We start from the raw sequence: 17,782 nt of genomic DNA, 5'->3' as shown, positions 1-17,782 counted from the left end.
CTGGCAGCAGCAGGGGCGGCAGCAGCAGGGGTCGCGGCAGCAGCAGGGCTGGCAGCAGCCTCCGCCACAGCTTGAGCAGGTGGAGCCACAGCAAGAGCTGGTCATGGTGGTGTCTGGAGCTGGAGTGGGTTTGGCTGGTGAGAGGAGATGGGTGTTCTCAGGTGTGAATGTCTTCCTCCCATCGGGGCCCTTTATATACCCTGGCGGAGAGCTGATAACTCCCAGGATGTATGGTCGCTTCCTTGTGAATTTCCTGGCCAATTAAGTGAGGACTTAGCATTGACTAATGGTGTTTTTGGTGACCCCTCACCTCATAAATATCCATGCACACACACCAAAAATGGTTTTTCTTTTCTTGTATTGTTTATTCTCACTAAATCTAGACATTGCACTAGATTCTGATGAATTTCCCTTTGAAATATTCCTAACTCATGAAAGAGAAAGAATATGTCTTCTAGACTAGAATAGTATCTAATCACACTACTCTTTAACCCCGAAGTTCGTATTTTATCCCTGGACTTCAAAGAGCCTCATCATTATTGCCCAAACGATGACTTGCCTCGTTAACACCCATGCACATGACAGTAAGAGGTTAATGGCAGCACTGCAGTGCAGACTAGCATCACCTGCTTCCTAGATGTCTCCCTCCATGACTCACTGGAAGGTAGGTTTGTGGGTTTTCACACGAAGGGGGACCACATGGAACCCTGGATCCCTGCCATCCAGGTCTAGTCACTCTCTCCCACTAGGGCCTGGTCTGTCTTGCCCTGGTTATAAGGTCTCCTCATTCACCTGGAATTCCTCCCTCATCCTTCCAAGCCAAACTCAACTTCTACCTTGATTGTAAAATCCTCATTGATCTGTTATAATTTTTATCTTCGTAATTTATTTGGGATTAGTCATTGCATATGTGGAATTCAGGAAGGGACTGTAGAGGATCTGTAGGCCTATCCCCTCATTTTACAGGAGGGGTCATGTGTGTTTCCCATAGTCACACAGTGAGGTCACACAGTGAGGTCTGGGGTCCAGGAAGCCTCATTCCTCAGCAAGCAGCCTCTGTGAACTTTATGTTTATCAGGCTCAGTACACCAGAGTCTTCAGACAGGAGAGAGAACATGCCAAACTTTGAAGTGAGTAGTATCTTTAAAAGTGATAAGGAAAGAGAATTAGGGAAATGTTTTGCCCAATGACAGATAATCTGAACGGGCCTCAGGGCTTCTGCTCTAGGTCGGATCTATGCTCCAGCACAGAAATTTCTCTCTGAGGCTCAACAAAAGTGGACTAATGGGTTTGTGGGGAGCCTGCTTGTTTCCTGGACGTTGGTCTCAAAGTGTTCTGGTTTTCCTTGGTAACTCATCGCAGCACTGTGAGATATGCCTGCACTTGTCTAATTCCTGTTATTATTTATTTATATCTTCACTCTATACCTTACCCTTTATGATAAGTTCCATTAATTTACTTTTTATTAGTGAAGTAGATCAACACTTTTGTTTGGATTTAAAAAAAAAAGAAACCTGTCCAATCGATCCCAATTACTTTCCATTAGCACTAGTGAAAAAAGGAGGGCCAAGAGCTTGCAAACCACTAATCAAATGCTTTTTAATAGTCATTTTTCCTAAAAGTACCCCATCAGCTTCAAGGGAGAGACTTTTTGTTGTCATGGGGGAATTAGTTCTATTTTTGCTTTGATGATACCATGGAAGGTACCATAGATGTGAATTATACCAAATTCATTCTCTGTATTCCTCATGCCGAGATTCTCCCTTGGCCTCTTTTATAATGTTAGATGATTTTTACTGTGCAGACTAAATAATACTCTGAGATGACATGGCTAGAATTACATGCGATAGTCTAGGCAAAGTCATAATTTGGTATAAGGATAATATTTTTGATTTCTTTACAAATAGCCTTTTTGTTTGTGACTCACTTTCTGTGGACATTTTTGGCCTTTGAACTAATATATCATAGTTTTAAAAGAAATCTTATTTTCTTTTCTAACTAGGCTCTTACTGGAAGCCTATACACATTTTCTTCTAAGAATAGCTTCTAAAAATCCCTTTGGATGTACTGTTTCATTTGCTGTTGCTGGATATAAGCTTTCATTTTTCTTCACACTATGTAAAAACTTTAAGTTACCATTTATTGAATATTGATATGTTCCAGGAACTGGATAGGTATCTTTACCTATCTTAATTGTCACCGTAATGATTAATCGAGTTAGGTATTATAATCTCCACTCTATAGAAGATGAATCTGAAATTTAGAGAGATTAACTAATTTGTAACTAATTCCAAGTCTGAATCCAACCCAAACATGTCTGGTCCTTAGGCCTATGTTTTAACAAATATGCTTATAAAAAAGAATGGGTTGGGATTCTTCTTCAATTTAATATGAATAACTTTATTTTGGACTATCCATAAGAGCTTATTTTTATCTATAAATTTAGAGATTTATTAACCTGTGTCCTTCAGAAAGTTTATTAAAATAAAACCAACCTTGGCACAAACACTTGGGTACTTCCCTCTTTTTATTTTCTTTACAGAAAACTATCAGCCTAATCTTTTCATACTGATAGGTATATTAAGCTATTTTCTCATTACCACCACAGTTGAATTAGTCAGCTATGGCTGCATAACAAGCAACCACAAACTCTCATAACATATAATAAAAAATATTTATTTCTTGGTCACATGTCTGCAGGTCAGTTGGGTTTTGGTTGTTTAATGCTGGTTTTGCCTTCTGGCTACTTTTTAAAAAATTTTTAATATTCAATTACAGTTGAAAATAATATTTATATTAGTTTCAAGTATACAGCATAGTGGTTGGTTAGACATTTATATAATTTAAACAGCGATCCCTTCAATAAGTCTAGTGCCCACCTGGAACTGTACATAGTTATTACAATATTATTGACTATATTCCCTATGCTGTACTTTATGTCCCTGTGACTAATTTGTAACTACCAATTTGTACCTCTTAATCCCTTCACCTTTTTTGCCCAGCCCCCCTAAATCCCTTCCATCTGGCAACCATCAGTTTGTTCTCTGTATCTCTGAGTCTGTTTCTGTTTTGTTTGTTCATTTATTTTGTTCTTTAGATTTCACATATAAGTGAAATCACATGGTATTTGTCTTTGTCTGACTTATTTCACTTAGAATAATATGGCTATGGATTAGTTTTGGACTTTCTTCTGAATTAGGGTTGCCAGATTTAGCAAATAAAAATACAGGTCCCTCAGTTAAATGTGGATTTCAAATAAACAACAAATCATTTTTTAGCATATCTGAGCATGCAGATATCGGGGCATACTTACAGAAAAATTTGTTGTTTACCTGAAATTCCAATTCAGTGAGACATCCTATATTTTAGCTGACAGCCCTACTTCTGACAGTGTAAACAAAAGGGAGCAATTCTAATCATGCAGACACATTTCAAGTCTTTTCCTGGATCATGTCCTCTAACATCCTATTGGCCAAAGCAAGTCACATGGTGAAGTCCAAATCACAGTGGGAGGGTGGGAGAGGATTCTTCTCCCAGGGGGATAATGGGGGAGGGAGTAAATATAAATGAAGAACAACCTAATCAACCAGCAAATCAGTTATTTTAATAACCTTTGCTGTGAAGCATGGACAAAGACTTCTAGAAAGTCAAAGTAGATTATGTCTATTGGGTCTCCATTCATGTGAATAGCTTTTACTCCCTGTCTTCTTTTTCTTCTTGGTCAACCAAGAAATGTCATAGATTAAACAGGGACTTCCTGATTTCTCTATAAGGAATTCATGTTGTCAATCTCTCATTAGTTTATATTTGATTAGGTGTTCAAAAGAAAAAAAAAAATTCTCTTGGGAATAGTACTGATTTTATGAACATGGACATTAATTTAATCAAACATTTCATTAGAAATTATATTTCATTGCCTACTATGAGCACCAATTATTCCAATGATTAAAAGGTGAAAATTTCTCTTGGGAAAAATTAATGAAGAACTCCAGCAATACCGATACTAAACCTATATGAAATCCCCCTCTGATTACCTACGTGTAGGGATTCTTGATATAATTTTTAAAAGTAATAAATTACTGAGTTTAAAACAAATAAAATAAAAATCCCCAGGCACCAGAATGAAGAAGGAACTTAAGACCAGATTGTTCAATCTGTGGCTTCTTTGGGATATGGACCAATGACTCGGGACTGGGCTTTTAATTCCCTCGCAGGGTCTCAAGATATTACTTTGGGACCATGAAAAGCTGAGACTCTGGAGGCATCTCTCATATGAGATAGAAGAACTGGAAAAACTCAGTAAGAGAAGCCCAATGAATCTTGTGCTTTGGCAAATGTTGATAGAAGAAAAAATAATTCTGTATTCAGAACTGAAAGCTTACAATTTAAGTGAGTTTGGAATCCAAATTTAGACTTCTGAGTGATGTGGGAATCTCAAGTTGACAAAGTCATTTGTTTTCAGCCAGAGGAAGCCCTAGGATTCTCAGTAGTAGCAAACTCAAAACCATCTTGAGGAGGGAACCAGTGGAGGTCCATTTCCTTGCGTGATGTGTCATTATTTGTCGTGAGGTAATATTCTTCAGGAATTGTTTTTACTGTAAGACTTTCATTTTCCTTGACTGCGGAAGTGTCCTTATGATTTTATTTCTTATTATTAACCAAACAATTATTGGTCTCAGTTACATCTGGATAGTAGGCTTCTACTCTTGTTAGCTCGTTTGGTGTTATGGTGACAAATATGACTTTCCTCCACTTCTTCATCTTTGTGATTTCTTGCCACCAGAAACCCCGTGGTTCATCTGGATGACAGTGAAAATGCCGGCTCTTAAAGCCTTAGCATACACATTCCTTAGTAAAATCACATTTTGGCTGGGGAGGGGGTAGAGGGTACTAGGCAGTAATTATTCCATTTAACACATAGTAAAAGATCATTTCGAGCAGGAGATGATTGTAGAATTTGTCCAATCACAGTACCTGCTCCTAAATTAGGGAGATGTTCTAGATTCTCTGTTTTTTTGAGACCACGCCAGTCACACTGAACTCTTCAGCTTCTGAGTCTCTTTTAGTTTCACCTACAAAGTTTCGATAGTCTTCGTTTGTTGATCAAAAACGAAAGAGAGGGCACAATCTGCCTCTTGACATTTTTACTTTTATTTTTAAGTAAAAAAAAAATACTTTTTGTTTTCTTTCACCCTATCAAATCTCGGGTGTGTAGGAGTTATGCCATCTCGTTTGTAACAAGGAGTTGGCAAGACATGCTCATAGCCCATGAGCAGCTGATGTCAGGTGCTCCCCTGGGGCCATTTTGCAATCCGGTAGTTCTCTTATCCTCTATTTCCCTTGTCTTAAATATAAAGAGCTGTCATCACCCATAGTCCTACATCTACCAATAACTGTAGCCAAAATTTGCTTATCATAATTCATAGAGGTGAGGATCCAACTCTCTTGCATGAATAAATGCTTTTACCTAGTATACTAATAAGTGTAAGACAAGAAGGAAGGTAACCTCAGGACTGGTATTGCCTTAGCTGAGCTTCCCCATCCTGTAGCCCCACACTGGCCAGTAGTATCTTGAAGCTCTTCCCATCGAGAGGTAGATTCTGTTTCTCTACTCTTTGTGTCTGGTTTGGCCTTGTGACTTATTTTGACCAATAGAACATGGCAGATGATTTGCTGTATGAGTCCTGGAATCTAAGCCTGAAGAAGCCTTGAAGTTTCACCTTTGCCCTCTTGGAACAATTCTACTATTATACAAAGAAGCCCAGTAGAGCCTACCAGAGAATGAGAGGCCATGCAGAGAAGAACCAAGGCACCCTGGTGACAAGCAGCACCAACTACCAGATGTGTAAATGAGGCCCTCATGGGCCTTTCAACCCCAGTTGAACATCGAGACGAATACAGTAGCATCGGTGAGACCAGACAAGATCATCAGAAGGCTGCCCAGTCAATGCACAGAATTGTGAGAAATAACTAATTGTTATTGCCTTAAGCTATTAAGTTTTGGGGTGGTAGTTATGCAGCAATAGATAACTGAGACAAATTGTATATATTAAGTTAATTTATACATGTGAGCAATTGCCCTTGTGGAGAATGTGATCTGGGTGTCCCCTTCACATGAACTCCCACTGGTTAAGCTCCTTATCATGGAAGTAGTCACCATAGAAAATATTTAAATGGTTGAGAATGTGCGATGCTGCGATATTGCTTTAATTCTTAAATCTTTTGTTTGACTATTTTTATAGACAGTTACAGAATATTATTTTGGAAAAGAGTTTCTGATACTATCCAAAGCTGTTGCAATTTCAAATTCCAAGTTAAGGATTAGGAAATCTTGACACTGTTTGCTCACTGTGTAGGTTTCGATATCCTATGTAGAGTTCTCACTTCAGTACCAACATGTTCACAGGGTCAGTGTGAACTCCAGCTGAGAACGATTCAAAACTACAAGTTAATTTCCATTTTAAAAAAATCCTTAAAAGGAGAAGATGAGTTCTGAAATTCCAGCCTCCCAGGGTCAATATATGTTAGAATGTTAAGTGAGGAGATGTTTGAATTATGAGGAAAACCCTGAGAAACCACACTCAGAAACAGACTACACCATCCAGATGAGGCATATTTCCTTAAAAATACGATGAAGTATAACTCATTGAGTCATTAAATATATACAGTTTTTACACGTCAATCATACCTAGATAAAGTGATTTAAAAAAAAAATACAATGAAAGATGCATTTTCCCAGCAGAATTCAATTGGAAATATAACCCATTTTACAATTATAAATTTTGAAGTGTTGTTTATTGAATGAAAGGAATTGAGTGCATTTAAATTCTTTATAGGAGATTTTTCTTCTTTTATTGGCATGCACTCAGAAATTCGGTTTTACCCTTTTCCACAAAATAGGGCCAGTGATATTAATGGGTGTAATTTTTTTTAATTAAGAGCTAAAGACATGAATTAAATCTGTCCTAATTTAGGACATTAAGTCACATACATGTACACATACGCATACATGCAACTTTTGATCTAATATCTTAAATTATCTATATTTGATATAACGCTTATTTTCAAAGTGATTTCAACATGGGTTGTTCTTACTATATCTTCATGTAAAATATAACTGCCTAGTTACTGAATAAAACGATCATAAAAACAACAGAGAAAGATGCCATGAATTATCGTATGCGGAAAAGTTTATTAGAAAGCAGAGAAACAACAAATCATAAGAAATTCACCTAAGAGAAAATACAGAGTGCAATTGAACCCCCAGGTCTAAGAGTATCAAATCAGTGCCACTCAGGGACTGCAGATAATGTCCACCTTGTTGGAAGGATAATCTAGAACCCTAAAGTGATAAGGAAGAATGAGAAATTTAGAGCATTGGGATAATTTCTTAGTTGGCGGATTGCAAATCAGTACATATCTGGTCAACACTGAAAGGAAAAGATAGCGAGGGAGAGAGTTTAAAATTAACCAGAATGTGCTCCGAGTCAGTGGGGTAGTGGTGGGCTCGTTGTAATCATGAGGCCTGACCTACTGAATGATGCCAACTGTACTCCATGTGTCCTAAGGGTTAGCACGAAAAGAATCTACATCTGTGAGGACGAAGTAAATCGAGATGGTGGACACAGGGCAGGGGGTTCAGCAGCAAGGGATGGCACAGCACATGGGGCGGGGGCAGGTGGAGATGACACAGGTGGGGCGATAGCAAGTGCTCTGGCAGCAGACCCGGCCACAGACTGGACGGAGGCAGCAGGAAGGGCAGCAGCAGGGGCGGCAGCAGCTGGAGCCACAGCAGCTGGAACCACAGCAGGAGGGGCGGCAGCAGCTAGAGATGCTGCAGCTCGGCCTACAGCAGCAGCTGGAACCACAGCCAGTGGGGCGGCAGCAGCTGGAGCCACAGCAGCTGGAGCCACAGCAGCTGGGGCGGCAGCAGCTAGAGATGCAGCAGCTGGGCCTACAGCAGCAGCTGGAACCACAGCCAGTGGGGCGGCAGCAGCTGGACACACAGCAGCTGGGCCTACAGCAGCAGCTGGGGCGGCAGCAGCTGGAGATGCAGCAGCTAGGGCGGCAGCAGCTGGAACCACAGCAGCTGGGGCGGCAGCAGCTGGACACACAGCAGCTAGGGCGGCAGCAGGTGGTCCTGCAGCAGGTGGTCTGGCAGCAGCTGGGGCGGCAACAGGTCTCCTGGCAGCAGCCTTGGCCACAGCCCTGGTCAGAGCAGACGGAGCCACAACAGGAGTTGACCATGGTGTCAGAGGGTGGAGGTTCTGGGTGGGTTTCCAAGAGAGTGTGGTTCTTGAATCTGGGAATCTCCTTGGTCCACACCCCCCTTTATACCCTGCTGAAGAGCTGCTATCACTATGTCATTATTTCCTTGTTATTATTTACCCTTCTAGAAAACGTCATCATTTAATTACATAATTATGTGTTTCTAGTTAACTATTCCCAAATGGAGAAAATAACAGTTCTTTTTCTTGGTGAGCTCTTGTGTTTCCAATTGAAAAACATCACATTTCATACTTAGTGGGTGTCACCTTTGTTCCTGGAAGATGTGGTGTGTTTTACAAAGCACTCGTCACATGACTCTGACATTTTGTTTTGGAATGTGGCATTCCCTTCTATCTGTACACTGCTCCTTGAAAATCATGAGGAATTTTCTTATAATGCTAATGTATTTTTTGTTGCCAAAGATGAAGGGAACATGTGCTGGTCAGGTGAAGTATGACCTATTGGGAAGGAGGGTGTCCCATCTATAATGAGAATGACTGACCCTGTGTGGGGCATCTTGAATGATTAGGGAGATAGTTGGACTCCCAAGGAAGTTTCAGACTCTGCGTCGGATCGTATTTCACTGTCTCAAGCTGAGGTACTTAGTTTTCACTACTTTTAAATAGTGAAAACACATTTTTGCTGTATGTCTTCTGGGATAGGCATTAAGAGTGGGAAATTTTGATTTATCTTTTGATTGTTAACCTTGCCAAATGAGTATTTTATTACAGAAGCATTTGTTATGCATAAACAATATTTAAAACGATTAGGCCTTCGATAGCACGTATCCATGACAAAACTGAAGCTATCCAACCTTGGGCACATCAGGAGAAGGAGGGTTCTTCGGAAAAGACAATAGTGCTGAGAAATGTAGAAGGCAGCAGGAAAAGAAGAAAATTACATAGAAGATGAATTGACTTCATAAAGGAAGCCACAGGTGTGAGTCTGCAGAAGCTGAGCGGGGCTGTTAGGACAGGACACTGTGAATATCACTCATTCCCAGGGTCACCAGCAGTTGGAGCCGACTCAACAGTGTGTAACACACACAACATGCATCCAAGACAGTCTGTTGGGTACATGGAGCATAACAGATAATCCCTCTTTCCTGTAGGTACTTGAATAAGACATGCATAAGAAACAGAGTTTGGCAACAATTAAAAGAATAACAAATTATTTAAAAATTTTTTCAATTACAATCAATATATATTAGTTGCAGATGTAGCGATTAGACATTTCTATAACTTATATAATGATCACCCTGATAAGTCTAATACCCATCTGACACCATATATAGTTATTACAATATTATGAACTATAGTCCCTATGTTGTACTTTACATCCCTGTGACTGTTTTTATATCTGGCCATTAGTATATCTTAATTCCTTTCCTTTTTTCACCCATCCCCCTGAGTTTCTGTTTTGTTCGTTTTGTTTGTTTATTTTGTTTTTTAGATTCTACATAAAAGTGAAATCATATGGTATTTGTCTTTGTCTGACTTATTTCACTTAGCATAATACCCTCTAGATCCATCTATGTTGTCACAAATGGCAAGATTTCATTCTTTTTTAAGGGTGAGTAATGTTCTATTGTATATGTGTACCACATCTTCTTTATCCATTCATCTATCAATGAACTTAGGTTACTTCCATATATTGGCTATTGTAAATAATGCTGCAATGAACAAAGGGATGCATATGTCTTTTTGAATTAGTGTTTTGGTTTTTTTGGATAAATACTCAGATGTGGAATTGCTGGGTCATAAGGCAGCTCTATTCGTAATTTTCTGAGGAACCTCCATACTGTTTTCCATAGCGACTGCACAGATTTACAGTCCCACTAAGAGTGCACGAGAGTTCCCTTTTCTTTACATCCTCGCCAATACTTATTGTTTGTTGATTTCAAATTGTTTTAATTAAATAATCAATCAAAATATATAGTATGTGTATAAGTTCCATATTTCTTCCATGAAAGCTAAGGAAATACATCTATCATTTCTGAAGTAGTCATGATGTACCAGGGATACCATATATCTTATATTTGTTCTTAATCTTTAATGCCACCATATTTAGTGGAATAGGCAAAATAAGCAGAGAAATTAATAGAAAAAGAACTTGTGCAAGATTAAACAGAAAGTAAGCTTGTCTTAATCTTAGAGCAGCTAAAGAAGGTATGAAGAATAAAACTTGCAAGGCTTTGCTGAAGCTATTTCATCTTCTTGGAATATTTCTTCTTTCTTATCAGCTCTGCAAACTCCTATTCATCTCTCAAAACCCAGCTAAAATGCTTCCTTCTCAATGATATCATTTCTGAAAAACAGCCCCATTCATATATAATTCCTCCTAGCACTGTGCTCCTAATTTAGCACACTCTGCTATATCACAGTTATTTACTTCTGTCATCTCCCAGTTGGAATACAGGTGCTCTGAAGGTATGAGCTATGATACTTCCTTTGTTATCATGGTGCTCAGCACAGGGCTGGGACAGAGGACACTAGTAATAAATGTTTGTTAAGTGAATGAAGGCTTCTCAATATGGGCATATAATGGTTCTTTAAAAATATATACCTTTTGACTGATGTTGTAAAAAGGGAGAAATATTCCAAAGAGATCATAGTTACACTTGAAGAAAGCCTTATCTATCTATCATCTATCTATTTATCTATCTATCAGTCATCTGTCAGTCATCTATTAGCTGCATTCTTTGGTTAAAAAAAACCTCTGAAATACAGTGTTTTAAAAGATCATGAATCGTGTCCAAACTCTCTAAAACTTCCCCTTTGTTATATTCATAGAGGCACCATGACACCAGTTTCACTTTTTTTCTAAAGGTTAGGAAATGATTAGTTAAATTGCCTAAGACTACAAAGACTTTCTAGAGAAAACTAGTGCTCAATATCAGTTGACCTCTGTTGGAAGTTGACTATTCTGGGCTGTCCATTCAACAGGTATAGGCAAAATACAATCAACCAGGACCCACATATAAAACCTTTAAAAGAAGAGCAATCACATCCAATTTTCAGTGCCAGTCGAAAGAGGTTTATTTTGGTACAGGGAAATAACAAGGTATAAGAAAATCTTTGCAAAGGTATATAAGAGAAAGACTTCATTGGACTTCAGTGTCTGAGGGGTTAAAATCCATGGCCGCACAAGTGATGGAGACAACCTTCAAATTCCTTAAGCATGAGGAATAGATGTCCTGAAGACAAAGGGAGGGGTGTTGGAGGAATTTAATTTATTAGGAGATTCTGAGTGATTTCATTTGGGAAGAATGGAGTTTGGATAGAAGTTAGAGTGTGGACAGAGAATTAGTAGAACTGGAGTTTGCTTGTAGGAGCCAAGAGATGGATTCTCTTGAGCACTCTATGTTTTTGAAAAGATGGGTCTGCATCTATGGAGAGATAGGAGAGGAGGAAGTGGTATGTTCAAAGCAGATTCAGCAGCAAGGGATGGCACAGCACATGGGGCGGGGGCAGGTGGAGATGACACAGGTGGGGCGATAGCAAGTGCTCTGGCAGCAGACCCGGCCACAGACTGGGCGGAGGCAGCAGGAGGGACAGCAGCAGGGGCGGCAGCAGCTGGAGCCACAGCAGCTGGAGCCACAGCAGCTGGGGCGGCAGCAGCTAGAGATGCAGCAGCTGGGCCTACAGCAGCAGCTGGAACCACAGCCAGTGGGGCGGCAGCAGCTGGACACACAGCAGCTGGGCCTACAGCAGCAGCTGGGGCGGCAGCAGCTGGAGATGCAGCAGCTAGGGCGGCAGCAGCTGGAACCACAGCAGCTGGGGCGGCAGCAGCTGGACACACAGCAGCTAGGGCGGCAGCAGGTGGTCCTGCAGCAGGTGGTCTGGCAGCAGCTGGGGCGGCAGCAGGTCTCCTGGCAGCAGCCTTGGCCACAGCCCTGGTCAGAGCAGACGGAGCCACAACAGGAGTTGACCATGGTGTCAGAGGGTGGAGGTTCTAGGTGAGTTTTCAGAAGAGTGAGGTTCTCGAGTATGATCTGTCCTTGCCCTCTGTTGCTTTTATACCCTGCTGAGGGGTACTGTGACCAGGGATACAGGACTCTTCCTGTTGTTTATCTTAATTGAAAAGCAGTTAGTTTTAGTAAATAGGATAATTGCGTTTATCTGGTAAATATTTCTATTTATAGGAAAGGCACCACTTCCTTTTCCTGTTGAATTATGAGCTATTCAGTTTGGTTAAAGCTAAGTGTATCAACTCCCATATTTCTCCCTTTGTCAGATGTGTCTTTTCAGGTAGACACATTATATGACATTGTTTCATTGGATTTCACAAGTGTTGATTTTCCATTTATATATTTGACTCTAGGATAATATGTTGAGAATGGATTTTATGATGACTAAATCTCCTCTGTTGCCAAAGAGGTCAAGAACAAGTCATATATTATGCTGAGCAAAGTAAGTCAGATAGAGAAAGATAAATACCATATGATTTCACTTATATGCAGAATCTAAGGAACGAAAAGAACAAACTAATTAAAAACAGCCTCACAAATATAGGGAACAATCTGGTGACCACCAGAGCCGGGGGCGGGGGGGGGTTTGGGGCTGGGAGAAAGGGGTAAAGGGTCAAAAAAGTACAAATTAGTAGTTGACTGATGGTCATGGGGATGGGGAGCATGGCATAGGAAATGCAGTCAGCAGTGACGTAATAGTTATGTGTAGAGCCAGAGGGAAGATAGAGTAATAAAGGAGATCGTTTCATAAACTATAATATACATGTCTAACCAATGTACTATATATTTAGAACTAAAACTAAAATAAAATAAAGTGCTAAGGAAAGAACAAGTCATAGCAAATGCTGGTAGTAAAATAGGATGAAAGACCCATCTCAGAAGGCAGAGTGGAGGGGGGAGGGGGCGGTGCGGGCGGTGCATAGAGCCTCATGTGCAGCAAGGAACACTGTGATCCCTTTGGATTTACTGGATTGTCAATGAGGATTCTAAGGAAGTTCCTATCTGTGTTTTTCTTATTGAACATCTAACTTGAAATAGTTACAATGCAATGATTCACTACTTTTAAGTAGCAAAAACACATTGATTGGCATGATGGGTCCCTTTTAAAATTATTAAATTATTATTGACATGATCTTCAGAGATAGGGTATTATAAAGGAGTATTTTTATCTTATTTTGGTAGGTCAGCATACCCAATGGAATGTGTATAATTGAAGTGATGTCGAAATATATTTTTTTATATTCTGAGCTATTGTCTCTCAAGTTATGTTTGAAATATAAGGGTTAAACGTTCATCTCTGTCCCACAGGCACTTACTTAAGTAAAACCTGCAAGACCCATACATAAGCAACTATTAAGATTAGTAAACAAAATAACAATTATGTATTTAAATCCATATACTTCTTATAAAATATGATGTAATACTAATAGTTACTATTTTTAAGTGCCTATTATGTGTCAGGAATTTTTTGAGTCTTCTGTAATTGTTATGTTGTTTACAATACACAAGGATTCTGAGGTACAAACAATTTTCCTTATTTCTTAGACATGAAGTAATTGAAGTTGAGAGTTTGAAGTCACACAGTCAGTAGGGAAGGTGGTTCTCTCCTATCCTAGGATGTATGAAGAATAATAATCCCATGTCATTTCTCATGCTGTTTCATTTATGTAAATATGCTTTCTCCCTTGTCAACTTGGCAAACTCTTGCGCATCCTTAAAGTCCAGCCCAGATACCAACTCATCTCTAGCTAATATATGTTTTGATGTCTACCACATTCAAAATGAATCCTTACCTCCTTTTTGCTCCAAGATATACCTGTGACCTAGGATATCACAGTTTATTATAATTGGTTTATGTCTCTATTTTTCCAATTCTTCTATATACCCCATGAGGTCAGAGGCTGTCTTATTTGTATTATAAATATGGTGCCTAGCAATTGCCCTGAATTAATGTTAGTTGAGCAAACGTGGGATTTATTGAAAACATGCAGCATTTACTCACATTTTAACATACTATAGGTAATCAGCATGGATGGAGAAGAAAAGAAAGAGCATTCCCCAATGGGGGCAAGATTGAATAGGGGTATATTTTGGGTTTAGGTGGAATAAATGCCTTGTCTAGGTGATATGTGTAGGAGAGTAGAGAAAAATAATAGTGCACTGATTGAACGAGGAGAATTTAAGTATATTTTTGAATGTATACAAAGAGAGTGAATATCACATCATCACAAAGTTGGGAGAAAGATGTGAATAAATATCTAGATCTTGTAATATTATTTGTCTTGAGGTGGATGGAGTGACAGGAAGAGGGAAGAAAATTTAGGTGTGGTTGAATCTAGGGTGAGAGATGAATACTGTCTCGTTTGGTGACAATGAATGTGGTAACCAAGATATTGATACAATAGACATTTCAAAGAGAGTCACAATGGGCAGTAGAGGTATAGGAGATCCCATCATTAAAGAGGACTCATAATTTAATATTTTTTCAATTGCAACACAATTTGTGAAAAGACAATAGTGAAAAGACAATCACTTATAATAAAAGAAATACATAAAAAAAACTCAACATAAAGTAAAAAGACAAATGGCTAGATAAAAAAAGAAAAACAATTTGCAATTTATACCAAAGGAAAAGGGCTAATGTCCTTAATATATAAAGCATTTTAAAAATTAGATTAGAAAAAAGGCCAAAACTCTGATGGAAAAATAAAATGCAAATCTTTCCTCACTGTATAAAAGTTCACAATCTTATACATAAGAGTAGAAATGAAATTATATGAGACAGCACTTCTCACCTGTAAGGTTGTCAACAATTCAAAATTTGACAACATTCTTTGATAGTGAGACTATGTAGAAACAGGCATGCTCACGCTTTTCTAGTGAAGATCCTTTGGCTTAACTATCCCAATTCCGTAAATTATCTAAAAGCTATGAAGCAAAAAATATGGAAAAAAATGTTACACAAGATTATTTATAGCAGCGCTATTTGTAAAAGCAAAACAAACAAAAAATACTAGATGCATTGGAGTATTCTTCAATAAGGTACTGGTTAATAAACTCCAGTGCATCCACATAATGGAATAACATTCAGCTGTGAAAAGGAATAGGGAATAGCTCTGTATGCTACTATGAAGTAATCTCCAGGAACTATTATTTTTTAAAATTAACTTTCATTTATATTAATTTGAAAAAATAGTTGTCATAAAAAAAGGATAGGTTATTAAGAGATAATAAAGCAGGTGGAGAAAAATATGCAGTGTTTTACAATGTCTAAAAGACCAAGGAAACAAATATAGAGAATATATTTGTTCACATTACATTATTTTTCAAAATAATGAAAGAATAAAGAAAAGGTGAGAAAACACAAAAGGGGGACTTACACATCCAACCAAGATGGAAAAACAAAGACTGGGTTTACCTTCCTGCCTGAAACAACTAAAAACAAACAAACAAACAAAAACCTGAATGAATGAAAATGAATGTTTATGCATAACAAATGCTTCTGTAATAAAATACTCATTTGGCAAGGTTAACAATCAAAAGATAAATCAAAATTTCCCACTCTTAATGCCTATCCCAGAAGACATACAGCAAAAATGTGTTTTCACTATTTAAAAGTAGTGAAAACTAAGTACCTCAGCTTGAGACAGTGAAATACGATCCGACGCAGAGTCTGAAACTTCCTTGGGAGTCCAACTATCTCCCTAATCATTCAAGATGCCCCACACAGGGTCAGTCTATATCTAAAACCACTGTCAGGCAGAGGAAAACATTTGTGCCTTGAGAGGAGACACAAATGAGGTGATCCCTAGGATTGCCGGGACAAAGGAGGCCAAGACAGCTGGAACTCACAGGGCAGAGTACCAGAGAGAAGAGAATTGCACTGAGAACCCCAGAGATCTGCAGAAGCTCTACCTGAATACTGATCAGTGCACGTGTGTGCAGAAACTATCCAAGGACAGAGAAAGACTCCCCCAACACTCAATCCCATAAAGGGCAAAGGAACAATCCTTGGAGCTGATCTTCATGTTCTCATGAGCTGGAATGAAAAATCCGGTAATCCACAAAGTATTAGATAGAGAACTCTAAAAAGTATTGCATCAGAATGGGGGAGATTTTTCTTAAAGTCTATTCCAGTCCCACCTCATACAGTTTCTAAGCAAGTCTTGAAAGGATCGAACTGTTAAGTAACTTAGTTGCCTTCCAGAACAGGTTTTCCAAAGTTTTTCTCTAATTTTTATCCATGAATTCCTGAGAACGTCTATTTTGTCTAATGACTGAAGAGACTGCCAATGAAAACTAAGCTGTGACTAAGGTGGTCCAACCTCTTCCTTAAAATGGACAAAGCCATGTTGTCTGTCCTACAAATGCAGGTAAAAAACGTTTGTCCAAACTGCATAGAAAATCTTAAAGGAGAGTACCATTACACTGAATTCCTGTACAGGGAAGTGATGCTTTATTTTGGCATAGAGTTATAACATAGGAACATTTGGAGAATAAGAATCAGAAAGGAGAATCTTTTTTGGACAATTTAGGGAGAGACTATAAAAATGTGTAATCTAAGAATACTGAAATCAAAGTACATTGTCTTGAACTTGATGATCTGGTACCCAAAAATTAAGGAAGAGGATCGGGGGAGAATTTGTTGCTCAAAACAATAGTTGGCATGTTACAATCAGATTCACACTTAGATAAGAGGGAGAGGTCCAGAAGGAGTAGTATTTGGACTGAGACCAACATGTGCTCACAGTGTCAGTGGGCTCATTAAAATCATGAGACCCAACTCATTTGAGAAACATGAGCCTGTCCTAATGGTCAGCACAAAAGGAGGGTCTATGTCTGTGAGGACAGAAGTAAACGGAGATGGTTCACACAGGGCAGGGGACTCAGCAGCAAGAAGAGGGGCAGCACATGGGATGGGGGCAGGTGGAGATGATACAGGTGGGGTGATAGCAAGTGGTGTGGCAGGAGACCTTGCCGCAGACGGGGAGGAGGCAGCAGCTGGAGCCACAGCAGCAGGGGTGGAAACAGCTGGAACCACAATTGCTGGAACCACAGCAGCTGGGGCAGCAGCAGGTGGTCCTACAGCAGGCAGTCTGACAATAGCCTTGGCCACTGCCATGGTCAGAGCAGATGGAGCCATAACAGGTGCTGACCATGGTGTCAGAGGATGGAGGTTTTGATATTAGTAAAAGAGCGTGAGCTTAGTGAATTTGAAAGTCTCTCTGCTGAGGCTGCTGTGTCCAGGTCCTGGACCATTTTTTAGTTTATTTTCCTAAAAAAAATATTATTCTAAAATTAGATCATCGTATTTTTCTGGTAAAATATTTTAAGATGAAGAAAAATAAGTTTTCCTTTTCTGGAAAGGAAGATTTCCAGATTGTTAAGATTTTCCAATCTGGTCTTTTCCAGAATCATCATTCTTATTTTCTTGTTTGTCAAGAGGGCCCGTCAATTGATTTAGTCACTGGTATTTACCTGCGATCTGTGTATCATTCCTTGATGCCATTTGGACTAATTATTCTCATCATGTCAAGATCTCTT

At 39.1% G+C, this 17,782-nt stretch overlaps 3 protein-coding genes across 7 annotated transcripts in view; all 3 read right to left on the bottom strand.

Moving 5' to 3' along the window:
- The window catches only part of LOC120611153 (keratin-associated protein 2-3-like), a 390-nt gene extending 285 nt beyond the window's left edge, over nt 1-105 (bottom strand). The window contains exon 1 of the mRNA XM_039873549.1: nt 1-105. This exon is cut by the window's left edge and continues 285 nt beyond it. Within this exon, the coding sequence (XP_039729483.1) occupies nt 1-105 (105 nt within the window).
- Nucleotides 106-7,519: 7,414 nt separating this feature from the next.
- Nucleotides 7,520-8,247, bottom strand: LOC120611147 (keratin-associated protein 4-11-like). 2 transcript variants are annotated; one of them, XM_039873542.1, is made up of 2 exons: nt 7,878-8,247; nt 7,520-7,784 (listed from the first exon to the last, which is right to left on the bottom strand). In XM_039873542.1, the coding sequence occupies exons 1-2, from the start codon at nt 8,245-8,247 to the stop codon at nt 7,639-7,641; spliced, it is 516 nt and encodes a 171-aa protein (XP_039729476.1). In that variant the 3' UTR covers nt 7,520-7,638. The 2 variants fall into 2 exon arrangements, with proteins under 2 accessions (XP_039729476.1, XP_039729475.1); XM_039873541.1 differs by having other exon boundaries at nt 7,520-8,247.
- Nucleotides 8,248-11,701: 3,454 nt separating this feature from the next.
- LOC120611146 (keratin-associated protein 4-7-like) lies at nt 11,702-17,397 on the bottom strand. Of its 4 annotated transcripts, XM_039873539.1 has the most exons (3): nt 17,235-17,397; nt 15,648-15,656; nt 11,702-12,150 (listed from the first exon to the last, which is right to left on the bottom strand). In XM_039873539.1, exons 1-3 carry the CDS (start codon nt 17,395-17,397, stop codon nt 11,702-11,704), a joined length of 621 nt encoding a protein of 206 aa, XP_039729473.1. The 4 variants fall into 4 exon arrangements, with proteins under 4 accessions (XP_039729473.1, XP_039729471.1, XP_039729472.1 ...); XM_039873537.1 differs by lacking the exon at nt 15,648-15,656 and having other exon boundaries at nt 11,702-12,163; nt 17,224-17,397; XM_039873538.1 differs by lacking the exon at nt 15,648-15,656 and having other exon boundaries at nt 17,241-17,397.
- Nucleotides 17,398-17,782: the final 385 nt, after the last annotated feature.

This window comes from Pteropus medius, unplaced genomic scaffold (genome assembly GCF_902729225.1).
Source record: "Pteropus medius unplaced genomic scaffold, Ma_sr-lr_union100, whole genome shotgun sequence".
NCBI lineage: Eukaryota > Metazoa > Chordata > Mammalia > Chiroptera > Pteropodidae > Pteropus > Pteropus medius.
This window is presented reverse-complemented; position numbering and strand designations above follow the sequence as displayed.

Coding starts and splice junctions, on each gene's coding strand:
- LOC120611147 (XM_039873541.1), bottom strand. CDS start 8,247: ATGGTCAACTCCTGTTGTGGCTCCGTCTGCTCTGACCAGGGCTGTGGC.
- LOC120611146 (XM_039873537.1), bottom strand. CDS start 17,397: ATGGTCAGCACCTGTTATGGCTCCATCTGCTCTGACCATGGCAGTGGC. Junction 12,164..17,223: donor CCAGCTGCTGCCTCCTCCCC/GTCTGCGGCAAG, acceptor TGCTCTGACCAG/GGCTGTGGCCAAGGCTGCTG.